The following is a 23,229-nucleotide window of genomic DNA, read 5'->3' as shown; positions in this document are numbered from 1 at the left end:
TGGGCATCCATTCAGTTTCCAGTTTCTTGCCACTACAAAAAGGGCTTTGCATGTATTTTGAAAAAAAAAGCTAATATTAAAAAAATTAAAGAGTACACAGGAAGCAAGCTCAAAAAGAAACAGACAGGCAAAACAGTTTTGGAACTAATTTGTTTGATGCAGTGTATACTTCAGAAAGTCATGATGTGCATGATAGGCAGCTACTCATATTTGCCAGTGTTCATCAAGTTCAAAATAGCAAAAATTATTTCATTAAAAAAAAAGATTTCATGAGAGACAAACATGAGAATATTGAATATGCAAAAAAGTTGTGATTTCATCAGGTTAGGGAATGGCTTGTGTGGGAACTCCCTTCACCAATCCATCTTTGACTTAATAGATAAGCTCTAGGTTGTTGCTCAAGGTTCAGAGAAGAGAATGGCTCTTCTACTGTCATATCACTTAGTGTCTGAGATGGGATTTGAGTCCATATCTTTCAGGCCCTTATTTACTATTTAAAAGAAAGATTGTGTAGTATCAGGGACAGTGTTGGATTTTGAATCAGGAAGATTTTCAATAGAATCTTTTCTTATGTATTTCTTTAGCATGGTTCCTAACCTTCCTGAGCCAATTTCATCTGTAAAATGGGAATAACAATAATATCTCTTCACAAAGTTATTGGGAGGATCAAATGAGATTAAGTATATATAGATTTACAAATCCAAAAATACCATAAAAAGTAAGCTATATTAAAATTAATAAAAATTATAATTAACCTTGTGCCATACTGTTTTAGTGGGTGCCATGAAGATTAAAAGCAAGCAAGCCAAGGTGAATGAAAATTTTTGCTTTCTATACGGGTTCCTCTATTCCACAAACTATGTTTTTATTCCCTTTGAAGGAAAATCAGTGTATACTGATAAAATAGAATTTTGAGCTGAAAGATCACAGAAATGCCACAGAAATATAAGAAAATAGTACCTGGAAAATGTTGGAGAGGTCCCTGAGGTTGAAGATATAATGAAACTTAATGGCCGTTGGAAGAAAGGTTGCTGAGATTTTCTGATGTAAGGCTGTTATAGGAAAAATGCACACATTGATTCTTCTATGGGCTTAATGGTCTCAGGAAGTATAGAACTTAAAATGATGTTTCTAAAGCAAATGGACTATGAAATAATACAATTTAAATAAGAAATTTGCAGAACTGAACAGAGATGAAGTTTACTTCTCTGTTGACATGTAAATCACTTCTATATACTGAATTTCCTATACTCTACCCTTCCACTGAAGCAATTGGATTTCATAACATCTCTGTTGAAACATAGCATCCTTTAAAAATATTGATTTAAATATATAAATAAAATATTTACTAGAGGAAAAGATGAAGAAGCCATCAGCCTCCATAAAATAGTAGCTTTTATAAATACTAAAATGAATGTGGATAGTTACAACTTACCAAGTGCTGAAGTGACCAATTGGGCACTAATTTTCTGAACCGACATGGGGACAGATCGATAGGATAAATGCTGTGAAAGGATTGTGTTATAAATTGACATCAGAGCTTCTTGTCCAGGGAAACTCACAGCAAACACACAAAAGTGTCTCTATATCAAGGCAAAAAAAAAAAAAAAAAAAAGTTAATGAATGTCCTTAGGCCTATCTTCTCTGATTACAGGGAGTGCTGAAGGCCAAATTCTCCAGAAATCAAACAGACTCTCTATTGCCTATCTTCATCTGGATTTGGTTAGGGGGGAAGAGTTTCCCATCTGAGGAAGCATCCAAAAACTTCATCCTCTGAGGATCCTTAACCAACCACAAAATGGGGATGTGGGTGACCTCCTCTGTGTTACACTGGGAAAGGGTGATAACTGGAGTGAACCCATTGGGGGAAAAAATAAAGGGCAATCTACAGAACTTTCTTAGTGTTTGTGCCTTTCTTCCTCTGCCCACTCCCCTTTGATAGACCTTCTTCCCTTATCTGAGCCTATTCACTCTTGGGTGAATCTCTCCCCTGGCAGCTTAGGTAGAAAAACTGTCTAGCTTAGGATCATAATATCTGGTTTGGGTCTATCCTTATTTGTCCCAGCTGGCAAAAAAAAAGTTAGTTAATTGGTTAGCCTTGGTGAATTGGAGAATTTTCTGGAAAATTACAGTGAATTTTCTCTCAAAGACTAAATAAAAGAAGCCAGGTTACACTATAAAATTAAGACAACAAGGAATTTATTTTTAAGGGTGAGACACTGAAATGGTCTTTTAATTTCATTTCATGAAATTCTTTTTCTTCTCTGTTTAGCAATAGGTGTGATTAGGCATTCAAGGCAATACACATCTGCTGGTTTTGCCTAGAAATGAGGTACTCTCTTAACATTTCTTTCCTCCTCTAGTATTTAATGATAAATTCCTTAGTTATGTGGACTCAGCCCTCCAAATAAAACCAAAACCACAGCAGAGTAATCAAAGCTTTGCCTCAATGCATCAAAAATTTGAGCAATCTAACATTTCCAAAGAACCAGCTGAGTTCAGTAATTGGTTAGTAAGAATTAGTTAAAAAATAGAGACACCAATGTCATACTCTCTCTCTCTAGTGGCTGTACCCCAGCTGAGCTATTCCCCATCCTGCTTATTCAACTGCACCTTCCCCTAACTTTGTTTCTGCTTCTTCTCTCCCTAAAAATTTGAGGTGCATTTTGTGCCTTTTTAACTCAGAAATAAAAATTGCTTGTTAGAATTCTGCTCCCAATGCCAACCTCTTACTCCCACAAAAGAAAATGGAATCAAATACTTCACTTGCCATACTTTTCATACAACACACACACACATTATTAATGCAGAAATCATTTCCTCTTTCTCCTTGTCTACCTGAAGTCTGGAGTCAATGGTGAAAGAGCCTGAAGTGGGATTCATGCAAGCAACATATTGACAGTTGTGAATATCTTTTAATGTCAGTTTGCTTCTGTCATACCTGTATAAGGAGAAAACATGTCTTGGATCAATTCAGTACAAAACCGAAGCATTCCTTTCTACTTAGATCACTTCAAGAAATACTTAATATGTCAGGGTTGATGTGATCAAAAGAAATAGCCCATTTCTCTCTGTCCTCCCAGGAAAAACAACTGACATTTGTCTTGGCAAAGCACTTCTCGGTATAAAAATTCTCACTTTATAGATAAAGAAAATGAACCTCCAAGTTTAAATTATTTGCTGAGTGTCACATAGTAAATGTGTGAAGTAGGCTCTGAACCTTGATCTTCCTGCCTCCAATTTTAATCCTAGCCAATACACACTGTTTCTCAATCAAAATGATTTTTTTTTTTGGGGGGGGTGGAATTCTTGAGGTTTGAAAATGTAGGCAGAAATGCAATGATTCAAGACAATTCCAAAAGATTTGGGATGGAAAATACCATCTTCATCCATTAAGAGAACTATGGAGACTGAATGCAGATTGAAACAGACTATTTTTACCTTTTCAAAAAATTAGTTTGCTTTTTCTTTCATGATTTTTTTTTTCCATTTTAGTCTGTTTCCTTACACAACATGTCAGATATGGAAATGTTTAAATGTATTGTACATATTTTTAAAAATAAAATATATTTATATATAAAATATGTACATATTTATATATAATATATATAAAGTTTATATATCACATATATTTTTCTTTCTTTTTTTATTATAGCTTTTTATTTACAAGATATATGCATGGATAATTTTTCAGCATTGACAATTGCAAAACCTTTTGTTCCAGCTTTTCCGCTCCTCCCCCCCACCCCTTCCCCCAGATGTCAGGTTGACCAATACGTGTTAAATATGTTAAAATATAAGTTAAATACAATATATGTATACATGTCCAACAGTTATTTTGCTGTACAAAAAAAATTGGACTTTGAAATAGTGTACAATTAGCCTCTGAAGGAAATCAAAAATGAAGGTGGACAAAAATAGAGGGATTGGGAATTCTATGTAAGGATTCATAGTCATCTCCCAGAGTTCTTTCGCTGGGCGTAGCTGATTCAATTCATTCCTGCTCCACTGGAACTGATTTAGTTCATCTCATTGCTGAACATGGCCAGGTTCATCAGAATTGATCATCATATAGTATTGTTGTTGAAGTATATAATGATCTTCTGGTCCTGCTCATTTCACTCAGCATCAGTTCATGTAAGTCTCTCCAGGCCTTTCTGAAATCATCCAATTGGTCATTTCTTACCAAACAATAAAATTCCTATACCATATTATTCCATAATATTCACATACCATAATTTATTTACCCATTCTCCAATTAATGGGCATCCACTCAGTTTCCAGTTTCTGGCCATTACAAAGAGGGCTGCCACAAACATTCTTGCACATACAGGACCCTTTCCCTTCTTTAAAATCTTTTTGGGATATAAGCCCAGTAGAAACACTGCTGGATCAAAGGGTATGCACAGTTTGAGAACTTTTTGAGCATAGCTCCAGATTGCTCTCCAGAATGGCTGGATGTATTCACAATTCCACCAACAATGTATTAGTGTCCCTGTTTTCCCACATCCCCTCCAATATTCCACATTATCTTTCCCTGTCATTCTAGCCAATCTGACAGGTGTGTAGTGGTATTTCAGAGTTGTCTTAATTTGCATTTCTCTGATTAATAATGACTTAGAGCATCTTTTTATATGGCTAGAAATAGTTTCAATTTCTTCAGCTTAGAATTGTCTGTTCATATCCTTTGACCATTTATCAATTGGAGAATAGCTTGATTTCTTATAAATTAGAGTCAATTCTCTCTATATATTTTGGAAATGAGGCCTTTATCAGAACCTTTAACTGTAAAAATGTTTTCCCAATTTATTATTTCCCTTCTAATCTTGTCTGCATTAGTTTTGTTTGTACAAAAACTTTTAAATTTTATATCATATATATTTTAAAAAAGAAACTGTAGGCTGAGCAAATTTTCAAGTATTAGTTACCAGGCACAGATTCTAAGACCCTCAGGCCACTGCTACTCTCTCCATGCTTCTTGAACTGCTAAGGACAATTGCTGTTGTTCAGTAGTTTCAGCTGTGTCAGTTTTTTTGTGATCCTATTTGGGGTTTTCTTGGCAAAGATATTGGAGTGGTGTGCCATTTCCTTCTCCAGCTCTTTTTTCAGATGAGGAGACTAAGGCAAGCAGGGTTAAATAATTGTGTGAGACCAAATTCAAACTCAGAAAGATGAGTCTTCCTGACTCCAAGCCTGGGATTCTCTCCACCAAGTCACCTATTTGTCCACTAGGTATTCCACTAGGAAAAGTATATGATACTTTCCCAAAGAATTTGTTCACTGATTTATTTTTTAAATAATGTTATGTCTTTTATTATTTCTTTTCTCTTATGTCTGGATATAGGAATGGAGAGCAGATTGGATTAAATACCAAAATCATTTACAAGAGACATACTTGAAAAAGAAAAGATATACAGTTAAAAATAAGGGCTGGAACAAAATCCATTATGCTTTAGTTAAAGTGAAAAAGGCAGGGGTAACAATAATGAACTCAAAATTTTAAAAAAGACCTAATTAAAATTACATTATACTAAAAGGTAACATAGATGTTGAAGTAGTATTTTAAAAAATTACATCTCTGATAGAAGTGTCATTTTTCAAATATACATTGAGTATAGAACTGAATCAAATTTTCAAAAATGAGAGCTATTCCCCAATCGTTAAATGGTCAAAAAATATGAACAAGAAGTTTTCAGAAAAAGAAATCAAAGTTATCTATAGCCATATGTAAAAATGTTCTAAATCACTACTGACGAGAGATACAAATTAAAACAACTCTGAAATATCACCTCACACCTATCAGAAATGACAAATGCTAGAGGGTATAAAGGAAAAATAGATACAATAAGGAGCTGCTGGTGGAGTAGTGAACAGGTCTAATCATTCATAAGAATAAATTGGAATAATGCTCAAAGAGCTATAAAAATGTGCATATCCTTTGACTCAGCAATACCAGACTAGTACTATTTCAAAGAGATTAAAGAGAAAGGAAAAGGACCCAGATCAGCTCTTTTTGTGGTAGTAAAGAATTGGGAATTGAGGGGATGTCCATCATTTGGGGAATGGCTGAACAAATGGCAGTATAGGATTGCAATGAAATACTATTGTGCTGTGGGAAATGACGAGACATAGTTTCAGGAAAACATTGCAGGATCTATAGGAACTGATGCAAAGTAAAGTGAGAGTTGGGAGGTCCTTGAGCACAGTAACAGTAATGTTGTAATGAGGATCAACTGTGGAATTGGTTATTTGGATTGATACAGTGACCCAAGAAAATTCCAGAGGACTCATGATGAAAAAATGCTATCCATCTCCAGAGAGAACTGATGAACTCTTGAGTGTAAATTAAAGTATACTTTTCTCTGCTTTATTTTTCTTGCTTTAGGGGGGAATGTGGCTAATATGGAAATATCTTTTCTATGGTTTCACATGTGTAATTGATAATCATATTGCTTGCCTTCTCAGTATATGGGGGAAGTTGGAAGGGAGAGAATTTAGAACTCAAAATTTTAAAAGAAAAATAAAGATAAAAATAAGAAAGTTTTTAAAATAGACAAAAGATTTAGAGTCAGGTTTGCATATCAACTTCACTACTAGCCAGATGGCCTTGAGAAAATTTAACTTCCCCATGTTTGAGTTTCTTTATATATAAAATGAGAATAACATTACTTGCTAATCTACCTCTAAGATTGGATGTAAAAATCAAACAAATTGAGGCATGTGCGTAGAACCATAAGTATTCAATATTCAAATATTCAGTGGAGGGATGATTTTATTGAGTTGTACTTCCTTCAATAATTCATGTTGCTTCCCATTTATGCTTCCCCATCCTGTGGGACTCTTGCCACTATTGCCAAATTTGACACAAGTCTGTTGATCAGAGAGGGAGGTGATCATGGGATCATGGTAAACATGTTCAGGAGAACATAGGAAGCACCATAGAAAGAAGAATCACAACGTAGGGATGAAAGGAATCTTATTAAAGTAAGAGAAAAGAAAAACAAGAGGGCAGAGGGCGCCCTGAGAAGTCCCCTGCAGAATAGGCAGACTCTATTGGGAGTGTGACAGACTCATGCATTTGTCCACAGCAATATTATTTATGTGAAATTAAATCCTCTATTTAGAAACCAGCTCAGTAACTGGGTTTCAAACAATGAATATCATCCAATGATGATATTTAATGATAATCCAAGTTTTAAGTGGTACACAAAACATCAAGACAAATGAGGGGGTTCTGATGCTGGGTTCAAGCCCCATATATGCTTAAAACAATTCAAGAATTATGGAAAATACCATGACAACAATCTCTCTTTACATAAATAAATACTTCTGTAGAATCATTTGTTTGCCAGAGTGTACTCCTTGAATAAATAGGTTTCAATTCCTTAGGAAGGGGTGACAGGCTCCTAAGAGCCTGTATGTGGGTACACACTTCTGTATTTTCCTCACTATGGATTCAGGAAATCATGGGATAATAATATTGAGTCATCTTTAAGAAGTTTGGGACTCTATTGCCATGACTAGAGGAATTTTCTGTGAAAAAAGGAAGAGGGATCTATCTACTATCTTTTTTGTTTAGTTGTTTTTTTCAGTTATGTCCAACTCTTCATGACCTCATTTGGGGCTTTCTTGGCAAAGATACTGGAGCAGTTTGACATTTTCTTCTCTTTGTAGATGAGAAACTGGTGTCTGAAGCCAAATTATTTATTTGTTTGTCTGTTTTTGAGGCCAAATATTAACTCAAAAAGATGAGTTTTCCTGACTCCAGGCCCAATATTCTATCCACTGTGCCCAGGGATATAGTTAAAATAATTCCAAAATTGTTCTCTCAAGCCTGAAAGTCACAAATTGACCTATGATGATACAAGATGTTATATTTCATTCCAGGTAAAGTTCATAAATGCTTTTTTTAGTGACCAATTTATGCACCAGAACTCTTTATGTTTCTCTTTTTAGGCAATCAAGGTTAAGTGACTAGCCCAGCATCACACAACTAATAAATATCTGAGGCTAGATTTGAACTCAGCTTCTTCTGACTCCAAGGTCAGTGTTTTAGTGCTTTATCTATTCACTGTACCACCTGGCTTCCCTCAGAATTTTATGTTTTTCAAGGGGCCTCTTGCCTTTGATTAAATTCAGATCTTGTACAAAGGGGAGACTGAAGCAGGAAGGTTTTGCAATTTTCCTTCATAAAACTGTCATTTCCAACTTTCCCTGCAAACCATCTTTTTGTACCTATTAAAGTTCATGCAAGCATCTTTTCTAACAGCTTCCAGCTATTTTGCTCTCTTTCTTAACACATTCCCATGTAAATATCCATTAAAAATATGAGTAATAACAAAAATTAAAATATTTCATTCTGGGGATTAAATACAGAAAATAAAAACATAAGGAGTAGTAGGAACTTGATTAAAACCAGGAACATCCTTGTTAAAGTTATCAAGATCATTCAATGTCTAAGATGGTGGAGCAAGAATCTGTAGAGCAAGAATCTTTTAAACTGAACAGCCTTCGCTCTTTCTACATAACAAAGGACCTAAAAACTAACTTTGAAAAGTCTTTGCAAATAGGCAGCTGCTATTTTAGAGCTAGTGAAATGGTTAAGACCTGTTGTGAAAGGACTGTACTATTAGACTCAGCTTTTAAAGCAGCATTCTTTACTGCCTCTCTATAAATTAATGATGAATCGCTTACAATCTCAACTCTTTTTAGCTACTGGCCTTTAGTTGAGTCTCAGTTAGGTAGCATAGAAGCAACATGTGAATGGTATACATCACAACTCCCAATTGCCTTCTGCTCTTTTCATGCACTATGTTTCAGCCCTATTGCATATTCCCTAGTTATCTCTAGGGTGAATCTTTCCTCCATTTATCTTCAAATACCTGAGGATGTGGTTTCCTCTCCCATCCTTCTCTCTTTTTACTCTGACTACTAGCATAGGGATACCCTTCATCCTGTTCGTGATGCCGTGTTAACCACAGATAGTCTAAATTCAGAGATTATGGGAACATGGAAACATGAGCTACAGCCTGGTAGCCAAAATAATTATGTTAAAGACATTGAAGATAAGGGAAGGAGAACTTATGTTTCTGTCAAAAAGTGGTTTTGGGGGGAGAACATAATTGATTCCATTTTGTGATGTATTTGGTGGTGTTATATAAACACACCAAATTTCTCCTTACCTCCCTTTTCCCTCCCTCACTTTTTGGTTATGAAAGAAAATCTTAAGCCTTTGAATGGTTCTAGGAACTTATCCATCTCTCTAGTATCAGCAGCTTAACAAATGCACAGTAACTGACTACTTTAATCTGACTACTACTTAAATAGCTGGTCTTTGTAACAGTTTAAGCATACTTTTTCTTTTGCTTAAAAATGTACCTTTTCCACTTGATCTTACTCAAAACTGCTTTGTAAGGCTGTCTGATCTCTTTGATCTTACCCAAACTCTCTGAGTCATGTAGGTCAAGAGGAGAGACTATATCTATGGAACTATGGAACTACATCTCTATGGAGATACATTGATTCAGGGGATACGCCATATTCTTAAGTGGATAAACTGCAATGTGTCTGTCTGTAACCTAGACTGGCTTTTTCATGCTAGCAAGGTCCTGAAAATTCTTGCCTCTCTTTTACCAGAAAGAGAAGTCCCTGATAACATCACTGTGAAGTAGATGACTGCATGGGGAAGTTCCCTCATTGTGAGCTTGTTCTGGAAAGTTGTTTACTAATTGAAGCCATAGTAGTACTTTTTACAGGAAATTGGCTTCTTTTTCTGGGAACAAATTCAGATCTTGCACAACAGGCCTCAAACAATAGTTTGGCAGTTGGGTGTTACTCATGACAGTTGCTGAGTTAAGGCAGAAGTCAATACATATCTGAAACTTTCTTAATATAAATCAACTCTTCTATGAATTCCCTTTGTGCTCACCTTCTCTTGACACTATAAAAATACTAATGGATCACACAAACTGACCATTGGTAACTTCTTGCTTTTACCACATAACTAGTCCATTTTCTTTTTCAATTATACATCACTTGAATGAAAATCTTTACTTTAGTTCTTCATACTTCTATGTTTGCATATGTTACAGTGTGCTCTCATTCACCATATGTCTCTCTATTACCCTCTAAATTATATTACTTTTTCATTAGGTTCTATATACTTATATGACTATACACATAATAATTATGTTCTATAATTTATAATCACTCAACAACTTAGGTAGAATACTAATATTTAAAAGATTAATATTTGCTTCTGGAAGAATTTTGGACTTTAATAAGTCATTTTTAAATAATGGTGTAATCAACCAAAGGATCTGAAATCAGAAAAACTTGAGATTAAATCTGGCTTTAAGACACTTATTAGTTGTGTGACTCTAAACAAATCATTTAATGTCTGCTGGTCTCAATTTCCTCAATGGTAAAATAGGGATAATAATAGGATCTCCCTCAAAGATTCTTGTGAAAATCAAATAATATTTGTAAAGCATCTAGCATAGTGTGCATGGCATGGAATCGGTCTTATTAATAAATACTTATTTCCTTTCTTTCCCTTCCTTTTTATATTTAAGGTATTTACAGTACCGTACAGTTCATTCTCCACTTGCTTAACTTTGTTCTAAATTTGTTATCTATTTGTTCTACCTGCCAATATATAGTCCATAGTGTAAAGATATACTATGGACAAGTTCTATAGGTTGTTCATCTAACTTTATGTCATAATCTGGATAGAGGGCTTTCTTTCTTCACTTGATTTCTCTGACAGGATGGTTAGACCAAATTCTTTTGAATGATTATATAGATTGCTCTAAGAAATTTGTCATGTCCTCAATCTTGGTACAATTGCCATTATATAATCTGCAAACAAGAGAATATGGGGCACTTCACTATTTAATGAAAATTCTTCTTCAGATATGGAGTCTGCACTTGATCTCCTCCTTAATAATGTTAATCAAATATTATTGAATAAAGTTAGCTTGGTTGTTAAATTTTTCAATTAATTTTGAATAATATTGATATATGGATTAAAGATACTTAGTTGGAATAGAGTTTTTAAGCTAGCATTTTGCTTTTAAGAAATTATATGTATGGGACAGCTAGTTGTGAAGTAAGAAGGACCTGAGTTCAAATGTGACCTCAGACACTTAATACTTCTTGGCTATATGACCCTGGGAAAGTTACTCACCAATTGCCTCACCAAAAAAAAAAAAAAAAATTATATGTGGGTGTTTTAATAATAGACAATAACCAGAGTGAGATCTTAAAATTTTTTCCATATTTCAGCATTAAACTAAAGATGTGGTTTACTTGGAGTACTGTTGGGTACTCTCTTCTAAGACTCTTATCAAGGATGTCCTTGATATATTATGTGAATTAGTTTTCATAAAAATTTTAATTAGACAGCTGGAAAGAAAGTAAGAATATAGGTTCAATTTTATATTTCTCTTGTTTTTTTATCAGTAAGGTCCATTTGTGTTATTTTTGTTGGGGTTTTTTTTAATGCCTTTTGTATCTTTTTTTTTTCTATCAGTCACCTTGAGAATCCCACCAAGATTCACAATTAAGTCACCTCCAGTACAGATATGCTCTATGTACACTTTTCATCCAACTGTGATTTTCATTTTAGTTCTCTTTAGAGTCATTCTATCTCTTTGACAAGCACATTGAATTATAATGTTAGAATCCAAGGGGTGCGTTGTGTGTGTGTGATCGTTTTCATTTTTCTTCTGCTTGATTCTTGTATTCATTTTAATCCCTAAATGATTTTGTGATTCCTCTAATTGGGTCTTTTCCCAAGTTGAGTCTTTTACCTTTCAGTGCTTCTATAAATAGATATATTCATAATCTTTCACCATCATCATCACCCTCCAATAGATTTTGTAAAAAAGTTTATATTATAAAACACTGTTGCCATATCTTTCTGCTTCGCTGACTAGTTGAACTTTTGAGATTCTTATGACAATTCATTTTTATCAGTTAATCTTTTAAAAACATTTCTTGACTTTTTTAGCTTTAAACTGGTTTCCTGACATAAAGGCAGGCTTCTATTGATTATTCTACTCCATTTACAACTACATGGGGTTGGGAGTGGGAGAAAAGAGAGCCACATAGATTTTAAAAGCCATTATGTTGCTCCTAGACTTAAAACAAGCTAAATATCATAATGGAGAGTGACAGAAATATATTTTATTTATATTATCACCTTTATTTTCAAATATTTCTCTTTCCCCCTCCTATCTATTTTAGAACTGAGACCTCAATTGCCTAATTAAGATTAAAAAATAATATTTTAATAATCCCCTTTCAATCTGTCTCTCTTAAATGAAAGACAACTATTTTAGAAAATAATAATTTCTGAGAAAAAATCAGAATCAATAAATTAACAAATAATTTAATTGTTAACCAATTGGTGAACTATTCTGTCTTTTCAAGAAAAATGTCTCTCTTCTGAGGGGTATTTCTCCTTTTGTTTACCAATGATGGGACTAAAAGAGTGAATAATTAGTTTTCTGGGAAATAAAACCCCATAATTCCCTAAAGGTATGTACATCTCTTTGTTGAATATTTCAAGAAGCTTGGTTGGAGGGGATGTGGGAAAAGTTGGAGGGGATATGGGAATACTGGGACACTGATACATTGTTGGTGGAGTTGTGAATGGATCGAACCATTCTGGAGAGCAATTTGGAACTATACTCAAAAAGTTATCAAGCTGTGCATATCCTTTGATCCAGCAGTGTTACTACTGGGCTTATATTTCAAAAATATATTAAAGAAGGAAAGGGATCTGTATGTGCAAAAATGTCTGTGGCAGCCCTTTTCATAGTGGCTAGAAACTGGAAATTGAATGGATGCCCACCAATTGGAGAATGGCTGAATAAATTATGGTATATGAATGTAATGAAATATTATTGTTCTAAAAGAAATGACCAACAGAATGATTTCAGAGAGGCGTGGAGAGACATATATGAACTGATACTTAGTGAAATGAGCAAAATCAGGAGATCATTATACACTTCAGTTCAGAAGCCTCTCTTCAACAATGAAAGGGTCCAAATCAATTCCAATTGATCTGTAATGAACAGAAACAGCTATACCCAGAGAAAAAATACTGGGAAATGAGTATGGACCACAACATAACATTTCCACTCTTTCTGTTATTGTTTGCTTGCATTTTTGTTTTTTCTTCTGAGGTCATTTTTACCTTCTTTCTAATCTTGTGCAACAAGATAATTGTATAAATATGTGTGTATATATATATATAGTATTTAACATATACTTTAACATATTTAACATTTATGGGACTACCTGCCATCTAGGAGAGAGGATGGAGGGAAGGAAGAGAAAAGTTGAAACAGAAGTTTTTGCAAGGGTCAATGTTACCCATGCATATGTTTTGTATATAAAAAACTATTATTAAAAAAAAAAAAGAAACTTGAACCAAAACTAGGTTCTTTTGTTTGATAGTTATTGAAAATTTTCATTTGTTTCACTATTGTGACAAAATGTGAGTTGGAAAACTAAAAGAAGGAGGAGATTCTTTGTGAGGCATCAGAATAAATCCTATGAAGCAGAAACTCACTCCAAAATTTGTACATTGATAATAATGTTTCTGATAGAACTGGCTAACATGCAAGAGTAGATTCCTTACTGCTGTCCTCCATTCTCTCCCTTTCCCCCCAGTATCTGTATCTTATAATAAGGAATTTAAAAAAGAAAAGGGGAGCAAGGAATCAGTTTAACAAAGCCATCATAAATTTAAAATCTGTAAAAAAATATTTTTAGTCTATGAATATGTACTTTCTTTCACACATAGCCCATTTTAACGATCAATGATTTTCAAAATTAGATTAAAATGGAATTGTTTTAATCATTTTTCTCTTTTTTATTTTGTCTTTAAGCTTCATACCAATATTGATCCTTGCTTTAATAAGGTAGGCATATGACTCTACACAGGCAGCTGATACAGTAATGATTCTTAAATTAGTACCTCTGAATCACATGAGCAACAAGATGGCAAAGCAGACATTCTTTCTGATACTCATGATCTCTCAGACTTCTCTAAAACAGAAATTATGTGCCAAAGATAAAGCAACTTCAGCTGTTTCCAAGGTCTAGGTCACTCAGAATCTCAAAGAAGATTAAAAATCAACTTGAAACTTAAGAACTGATGTTCACTGACACTAAACTCACTCAGCATCCTTCCCCCACTTCTCATACTATCACAGCAAGGCTACACTGGCAAATCCAAGGTAATGACATAGGCTTATATCAAAACCCACACTGCACCCTGGTTTTTCCCTCTCTTGACTCTGGGATCCAGACTTCAGAAATTCACTCAAAGTTCAACAGTTAGTTGAGCCACAGCTTTTCAGAAGCAAAAGCCTGCTATAGGCTGTAGCCCAGAAGCACTAATGCTGCAAAGCTCTGAATTCTAGTGGTTGGATAGTGTATTGAAGTCCTAAGTAAATGGCCCAGGTCACCAGAATAAAATACAAAGCATGTGAGGAGCTATGTCACCAAACCCTAAGGAAAAAAGCATAGCATTCATTTGGGGCTAGTTCTGACCACTGAAAAGTCCACTATGGCAAAGACTTAGACTGATGAATTATGAATTGCTCAGTTTGGGAAAAAGTAGAGATTCTTTGAGATCTAACTTCTGAGGAAACCACAATCAGGAAGCTAGCAATTAGGAAAATAAGGTAAAAAAACACAGGGAGTATCAAAGATTTTAGGAAGAAAAAAGCTCAAAGACCTTGGACATAAATAGATAACAAAAAAATCAGTAACAACAGAAAGAAATATGGCCTCCAGATCCTGTAAATGATTTAAGGCATTCATGAATAAATACTTCAAAATAAAAGAAAATGATCCAACACATAAAACTGAGGACCTATGGAAGTTTAACAATACATGGAACAACACAATGCTATTTCCTGAGTGATTTAAAAGAAGAATGAAAATTCTGAGCACAGGATTTATGTCTTGCCCAAAAATATTGGGGGAAAAATGAACAGAACAGAAAAACTTAAACCTGTGATGGTAAGCTTCACCAAAAGAGAGAACAATAGATAATGCAAACACAGAAGTGAAGGACAAGCAGCAAAAGAACAAAAACAAAGGAAGAAAAGCAACAAATAATATTAAAAGAAAATGTTCTCAATGCAAACAAAACATACTGAACTAGGGTGAGCAGAGACAACCTAGGATCATAGATTTCCCAGAAGAACACAAGCTAAAAAGAGATTAACACCATAATAAAGGAAATAATATTAGATAAGTGCCCAGAACTTCAGGACAAAGAAAACAAAATTCCAAATGAAAGAATTCACAGACTACCTCCAAAAAAAAAAAAAAATCCAAGACTGAAAACTCTAAGGTATATAGTGGTTAAACAATTCACTTCAGAAACAATAAGTTCTGTGAGTCATTAGGAGAAAGAAATTTAACAATCCACTTCAGAAACATTACGTTCTACAATAAGTTCAAATACAAAGGAAAGAACACTTGAATAATGCAAGATTCTTCTGCACCCAATAAAAAAAGAAGCGAATAATAGCATGATATGTTTCAAAGAGCAGAGGAATTCAGGATGCAACCCAGGGTGACAACTCCTACAAATCTGAGCTTAACCATACAGGACAAAGAATGGACATTTGATAATAGTTTGAAATATTTTTAGAAAAAAAAACAGAATTGAAGAGCCTATATATGTCTTGAACATCCCAAATAACAGAAATGCAAGTGGACTGAATAAAAGCATCAGGCAAGGACAGTAACAGAATGAGACTAGAAAAACTAGCCCCAAAAGATCCCTTTCCTTTCTAAATACACAATGAAAGCAGAGATCTAATAGAAATAACAGTGAATAAGTGGTCAGGGAGAATTATGGACACAACCTAACGGCACCCTGTCTACTAGTAAATACTTTTGTGGGACTCTCAAATTAGTAATGAGTTTATTATTCAATTGTTTTTGAGTCATGTCTTTTTGTAACCTCATTTGAACTTCTGTTGGCAAAGACATTGGAGTGCTTTGCTATTTCCTCCTCCACTTCATTTTATAGATGAGGAAACTGAGGCAAACAGGATTAATTGACTTGCCCAATGTCACACAGCTAGTATCTGAGGTCAGATTTGAATTCAGGAAAATGAGTCTTCTTGCCTTTAAGCCTAATATTCTATCCACTGTTCCTTTGAGCTGTTTCCTTTTTATTAAAATAAAATTAACCTCATTTTTGGTGATAGTATTTGTTGTGTGCCATGGGAAAGTCTTTCTAATTCTGTTCTTACAGAACAATTCAGTATTTGGGATATGTAGACAAGTAGATTCTCATACAAGATATCATACAAGTTCCTGGACCCTATTATTCCTTATTCTTGGTCCACATTTTCTAACACATTTTTTTAAATATCTTCCTCCTTTTGCAATGGAGTTAATGAGTATCAAAATAGATATTGATTTAATTTGGAGACTTTTATTGAGGTTGTTGAGGTCTTCTCATTTTATTCTCTTCAACTTTTGCATTAGAAGTTGGTTCATAAACTAATAATTTTATGAGTGGTCTTTCTGCAAATACTCATAATAAACATTGACATCTAAAATGAAAAATGTCTCATGAAATGCCAATTCCTTATTGCCTTTGGTGCCATGATGAAAACAGATTCTGATTTCTTTAGCTGCTTGTCCAAGGAGAATCTTAGAGCCGTCTTTGATTTAGCGGCAACTTCTCCCGTTCTTCCAATTTCATTTAAAGCAAGAACTGACAAATTGAGATAATTTAATTCCTTCAGTATGTTTGCTAGCTGGTCATGGGACAGGGATCTACTTTAGAAAATCAGCAACTAAATTAAATTTTTTATGTTTGTTTTTTTAAGTCTAAAACAACCTGATTCTTAGCATTTTCAGACATTTCTATAGAAAGTGCTTTTGAGATAGCTCACTGCTGTTTGCCTCAGGTTAGTTGATCATTGAACAAGGATCTCATTTAATATCAGCCTCTTGGTTAATGCTATTTTTTAAAGCATTTTTTGCCACCTCACTGTAGAAACAGGAGCATGCCACACAAAATTGAGGTTGGTTTATTTTTTTTTTTTTTGTATTTTTTATTTTGTATTTTTTTGGCTTCATGGGTTGCCTTGAAAAAAGAATCTATCACCAAAATACCAATTCGCTAGTGGTGAGCTCTGTACTTGGTTAGGCAGATCCTTTAAAAACACATTGTCTGTTGCTAAGACTATACTTGAAGCTTTCTGTTAGCATAGAGGGATTACTTTGGGCTGTGATGAGACAACAGAGTAACATTTAGTGGAGAATAATCATATAATATTTTATAAATAAGAACTAGCATTACATACTCCTTGATGAAAAAGTTAAATGATCTTTTATGTTTGTGACATTAGCAGAATATTCACAATTCTTAGGAAGACGTATACTTTGAAGTTCAATGTATGAAGTTATATTAAGATTCAATTGCATATACTTTGGCTCAATTTACTGATACTTTTGCTCCCCAAATATCTGGTATGCAATTGGATCTATGATTTCCTTAATATGAGTTCCTCCTCCAAAAATAAAGATTGCAACCCAATTATGCCTGCCAATCATCTGAGACTCTTGACTTCTATAAATTCACCAAAGCTTGTAGTCTTCCTTTCATTTTCTTTATACTGAATGAAAATCAATGGAGCACTTGACCATCTTCTATTCTCACTAGCTTATGGGATTGTTTTCTCTTGTCTTAATTTTTCTGATAGCCTTCTCATTGCATTTCTTCCATAATTCCTCATTTATAACATGTTGAAGTCTATTCACGACCTCTGTAATCATATTGAAGAATTATTAACTATTGACAAACTATATTTTCACCATATCTCCATAGCTTTCTCTTTCCTGACAATCCACCATTCCATACCCTGTCTCCTTTATAAAAGAACAACTCAAGAGGCCAGATAGCAGAGTGAAAAGAGCCTGTGTTAGGAGACTTAAACTCTAAGCTCTAGGCCCAGATCGATTACTAAGATGTGGTATGACCTTGGAGAATGATTTAGATTCTATGAGACAGTTTCCTCATTTGTAAAATGGGGATAATAATCTTTGTTACCATATCTCTTACAGAGAAAAGTGAGAATTTTTTTTTAAAGCACTATGAACATGTGTGCAATTAAACTATTAACAAAATCTTACAAAGTGGGGAGTTGATCCTAAAGATCTCCTATAATGAGTGACTTGTGAGTTGATTTTTTTTCAATTTCAAAATCTTGTAGGACTAACTACATTTATTTTGAAAGTTCATTCTATTTGATGAGATCCTTAGACTTTTACAATCATCGAAGATTCTATATATTTACCAATGCCCATGATCCATGTGCTGCCTGATCAGAGTATGAGGTGCCACTGTTCCATACTTGTCCACCTCTGGCATGTTCATATCATCAATGAAGTAAATAAGCTTTTTGGTGCCCGGGGGTCCATAGTTTCGTCCTGATTTCTTCTCCAATGGCTTCTCAAGAACAGCTGCCAAATTCAAAAAGGGTTAGCTGTTGTTCAATAGCTTCCTGAGCATCATTTTCTTATTAACACCAAAAAAATGAGGTTGGTTTATTTTATTTATTTATTTTTACCTTGTAACATGGCAGAAGTTGTATAAAAGTTGAAGGGAACAGATTGTATCACATATTCATCAGTGTTAAGGCTGCCAAGTTTGTCACCCATCAAGACCGACTTGCCAGTGCCTGCATTGCCCACCAACATCACTGGCCATCTTTTTTCCATTAATAAATCCATAAAATACCTAATCCTGATCGTCTCTGTTGTGTGGACCAAGGATGCCTAAGAGTAAGGAGAAAATCCATGAAAACAAAGGAATATGAAATCACTGTCCTTTAGGCAATCTGATAACTAAACTTTCAAATTAAGGTACAAAACCAAATGAAAAAATTAAATCTCAGGCTTTGCTGGAAAAGTACTATCAGAGTTTGGAAAGGAGGTGATACCTGCAATGGAATGTCGGGATCCAATTCGAATGGAGATACTTTATCTGTCCATGGCATGAATTTTTTACTCTCTGGGTCTATGTAGTAATCAAAAATGGTTCCTTGAGAAGGAAATTTGATGGTCTTAAATTCATTCAACCACCACCTGCTGAACTCAACACGATAATCCACAAGCTAGAAAAAAAATCAGAAATTACCAGCAAATCTATTTGAATTATAGACTTGTCACAACTGGAAGGGAAGTCACTGAGATGTCATTTAAACCAATCATTTTTATATATGAAAAATATGAGATCTAAGACCTGAATAGTTCGTGGCCTCATCACTAATAACTGACCAAATTAGGATCACTTATATATTGATTTTCTACAAACATAGTATTGTATCATGGAAAGAATACTGTATTTGGAGTCAGAAGACCTAGGATCAAAACCTGGCCCTGTAACCAGGTGACACAAACAGTTCTGAATCTTTCCTCTGTAAAATGGGAAAGGTGAGTCTCATGGCTGTGCTGAAGTCAGTTAAATGGCTCTAGAAAGCAAGTAGTTAACTGGGAAAACCTACAAATCAGGATTTGGTTCTTTTTTATTATTAATTAACTAGACAATGATGAAAAAATTAATAATGCAGATCAAGCATAAAAGTTGTGAGCTTTTTGGAGTAGTGGTTATTAAACATTTAATTAATCCCCTGGGTATGGATGGACTCTTAAGGTTGCTTCCAATTCTAATTCAATGATCCTGTGACCTTTTTATGATGTACTATAACTGTGTGTATATGTGTGTGTGTGTGTGTGTGTGTGTGTGTGCGTGTATGTACATATATATATGTTAGAGCTTCTTAAACTTTTTCTGTTCATGACTACTTTTTGCCCAAGAAATTTTTACATTACTCCAGGTATATAGGTATATAAAACAGGTATATATATATATATACATATATATATATATGTATATATATAAAACAAGTCTATACATATATATAATAATCATAAATTCATGACTCCCACATTCAATTATGAGATCTCACATGGAATCACAAAACATAGTTTAAGAAGCTGGACTTAAAAACAAAAATAATAAAAGTTTCTAGGTCACAATTTCTTGAAATGATTTTACCTGGTCCTGGAACATGGCTCCTCCAAAAGCCCAGAAACATGCAAACACAAAATAGAGTTCATAGAGCTCCTTGGAGGAATCTGGAGGAGTATTCTTTGGGGTCAAAAGACATTCTAAGAGATAGAGTATGGTTTGAATCACTGTGATTTCTGGAACAGGAGTGATCTTCTTAAATCCAAACTTCAGTTTGTCTAGGCATGTGGGGAGATATTTATCAAACAGGATCATCAAATTAGCTTTCTCAGACTGCACTTTGCGTTTTTCAATCCAACTATTAACCACACTAGAAAAGAGAAGTTGGAAAACAATAATGAACTACAATCATCCATGAATATCTCTGAGTAAGTTACCTCTATCTCAAACTGGCTTTAGTCTTTCTTGTAGCACACCTTGAAGCTAGCTGCCCAATTCAATTCAACTCAAGTCAACAAAAGTCCCCTAAGTGCCAATTACCTGAAAAGTGTTATGTTTGGACCAGGGGCAGCTAGGTGGCATAATAGATAAAGTACCAGCCTATAGCCAGGAAGTTTAAATCTAGTCTCAGACACTTACTAGCTCTGTGATCCTAGGCAAATTACTCAACCATGTTTGCTTTCCTCATCTAAAAATGAACTGGAGGAAGAAATGATAAACCAATATATCTTTACCAAGAAAACCTCAAATAGGATCACAAAGACTCATACAAACAACTGAACAACACCATCTGAAAGGGACTATGCTTAGACCAGAGATACAAAGAATCCCTTTCCTTATAGTGCTTATATGCTACTGCCCACACGGTTCTAGGTGTTCAGAGAATACAAATTTGCCCTCAAATTAGACTGCATGTAATTAGGAAGCCAAATCTACAAAAGAATTACTCAATAGTGTAATTCAAATTTAAATTTAAAATAGTTTTAGATTGGCCCCTACTTTTGGTTATTTAAATTTAGTGTTTTATGACTAAGAGATGCCTGAATAAGCACTCTTTACAAAAAGGGATAATAATATCATACTGAAGAAAGAAAAAGTTTCATAAACATTAAAGTAGGAAAGGAATAATCATTTGTACAGTGCCAAATTTCTCATTTGATATTTAAAAAACAGAATAAAAAACAACAACCAAAAAACCCCCAACCCTTGTAAAGAAAGTGTTATTTTCTTTTCATTCACAGATGAGGAAACCAAAGCAAACAGACAAAGCTTAAATGTCTTGTCCAGGGTCACACAGCTAAGAAGTATTTGAAGCTACATTTGAATTCATCCTTCCAATTCAGCATCCACTGTGCTATCCATGGAAGAGTCAGTAGGTAATATTGTTATACTATATATTCAATGATCCCCATGCCACAGTATTATTACCACCTGTAAAATATGTATCTCCTTACAGAATTTCAGCTAATAATTTTAACTAAGGGTGAATAATTTATCCATTCATGCATTATGCTTATGCTTAATTTTCTATTAATGACTATGTCTTGATTAGGAACATTAGCATATGTAAACATGTTCCTGAATCTAAGTCTGATATGAAATGCAAATTTTGTGAACATCAAGATGTGTAATTTTACCAACTCAAGATTTCCCCTTGGGAACCTTCTCCACAAAGTAGAGTATTTTTTTTTTTTTCTGTTGAGTCTTTTCAACTCTTCATGACCCCATTTGGAATTTTCTTGGAAAAGATACTGAAGTGCTTTGCTAATTCCTTCTCTAACTCATTTTTATAAATAAAGAACTGGGCCAAACTGGGTTAAGTGACAACTAGTTAAGAGGATAGAATTTGAACTAATTTTACTCTTTCAAGACCAGGACTCTATATATTGTACCACCTAGATGCTACTAGGTAGTTATAACCGATTATAACCTATGACTTAAGAGGTAAGCCCTAGTGAGTTAAATGGGCACAAGAGACATTAAGAGACTTGACCAATGTCACATAACTTGTTAAAGATGATTTTTCTGACTCCAAGTCCAATACTCTACACACTAATTTGACAACTATCTTTACCTGAAACTTGCAAAATGTGACTGTCTCCAAGTACTTTGCCCCTGGTTTAGACAGTAAATCCTCACTTAAATAAATTAATTTGCCCTTGGGATAGAAGATTAAACAGAAGTACAGTCCTTCAGGAATTCTATTTTGCACATTAGCTAGCATTTTTCTTTGCCAGGCTACAAGACTTTCAGTCTTCCTCACCTTTCAACTTTGACATGTATAGATTAAAAAAACCAGAACTTACGGATTCCATCCTAGATCAGCAGGGTTGATGTAAAGTATTCCTGCTCTGGAAACTGTGGCTGGGGTGGCTGTCCTTAGGTGACTAATCTCAAACACTAGTCTCATTGTTCGATTCAAGGGGATTCGCTCATTACTGGCTAAGGTCAGAACCTAGGATGAAAGAAAAAAAAAATCCAGGTTTGTTTCTAAGAGAAAATGACTTTCATACCTCAGAATACCCCCATATTGCAATATTTCCTTATAATCTGTAGGTTAGAAGGAAGTTTGCAAAGTTACAGTCTTTTTGCCTTTAAGCAGGTCCTTACAAAAATCATCTAATACAAATTCAAGCTCTGTTTTTAAGAACCCCCATGAGAATTTTTTTTTCTACCACATGCTTCTATCTGCAGCTTTTCTCAGTGTTTAACCACTCTCACTATAAGGATGTATTAATCTCAATATCTAATCTAAATTGCTCACATGCTTCTATTTTAGCCAGTTTCCTTTTTTAAAATTATTATTATTATTTTTAATAATTATACTTTTTATTGACAGAACACCCATGCCTGGGTAATTTTTTACAATATTATCCTTTGCACTCATTTCTGTTCTGATTTTTCCCCTCCCTCCATCCGACCCCTCCCCCAGATGGCAAGCAGTTCTATACATGTCAAATATGTCACAGTATATCCTAGATACAATATATATGTGCAGAACCGAACAGTTCTCTTGTTGTACAGGAAGAATTGGATTCAGAAGGTAAAAATAACCTGGGAAGAAAAACAAAAATTTAGCCAGTTTCCTAATCTGTCCTCAATGGATAAAGAAAACTGCTCATTACCATGCTATGTGATCATTTTCCATATTTGGAAGCATGCCTTTGCTTCAGCAATAGGATCTCATAATTGGAACAAATCAG

At 34.3% G+C, this 23,229-nt stretch overlaps 1 protein-coding gene across 1 annotated transcript in view; it reads right to left on the bottom strand.

Annotated features, from left to right (window-relative positions):
* DNAH17 (dynein axonemal heavy chain 17) overlaps positions 1-23,229 on the bottom strand; it is a 299,993-nt gene that overhangs the window by 109,880 nt on the left and 166,884 nt on the right. The window contains exons 43-50 of the mRNA XM_051995475.1: positions 22,333-22,481; positions 20,114-20,396; positions 18,996-19,169; positions 18,624-18,831; positions 18,351-18,516; positions 2,839-2,941; positions 1,436-1,583; positions 961-1,052 (exon numbers count right to left, since the gene is read on the bottom strand). Of these exons, the coding sequence (XP_051851435.1) occupies positions 961-1,052; positions 1,436-1,583; positions 2,839-2,941; positions 18,351-18,516; positions 18,624-18,831; positions 18,996-19,169; positions 20,114-20,396; positions 22,333-22,481 (1,323 nt within the window). The remainder of the gene's footprint in view (positions 1-960; positions 1,053-1,435; positions 1,584-2,838; positions 2,942-18,350; positions 18,517-18,623; positions 18,832-18,995; positions 19,170-20,113; positions 20,397-22,332; positions 22,482-23,229) is intronic.

The sequence above is a fragment of the Antechinus flavipes genome, chromosome 4 (assembly GCF_016432865.1).
Source record: "Antechinus flavipes isolate AdamAnt ecotype Samford, QLD, Australia chromosome 4, AdamAnt_v2, whole genome shotgun sequence".
Classification (NCBI taxonomy): Eukaryota; Metazoa; Chordata; class Mammalia; order Dasyuromorphia; family Dasyuridae; genus Antechinus; species Antechinus flavipes.
The sequence above is the reverse complement of the archived record's forward strand: the minus strand, read 5'-3'. Positions and strand labels throughout refer to the sequence as shown.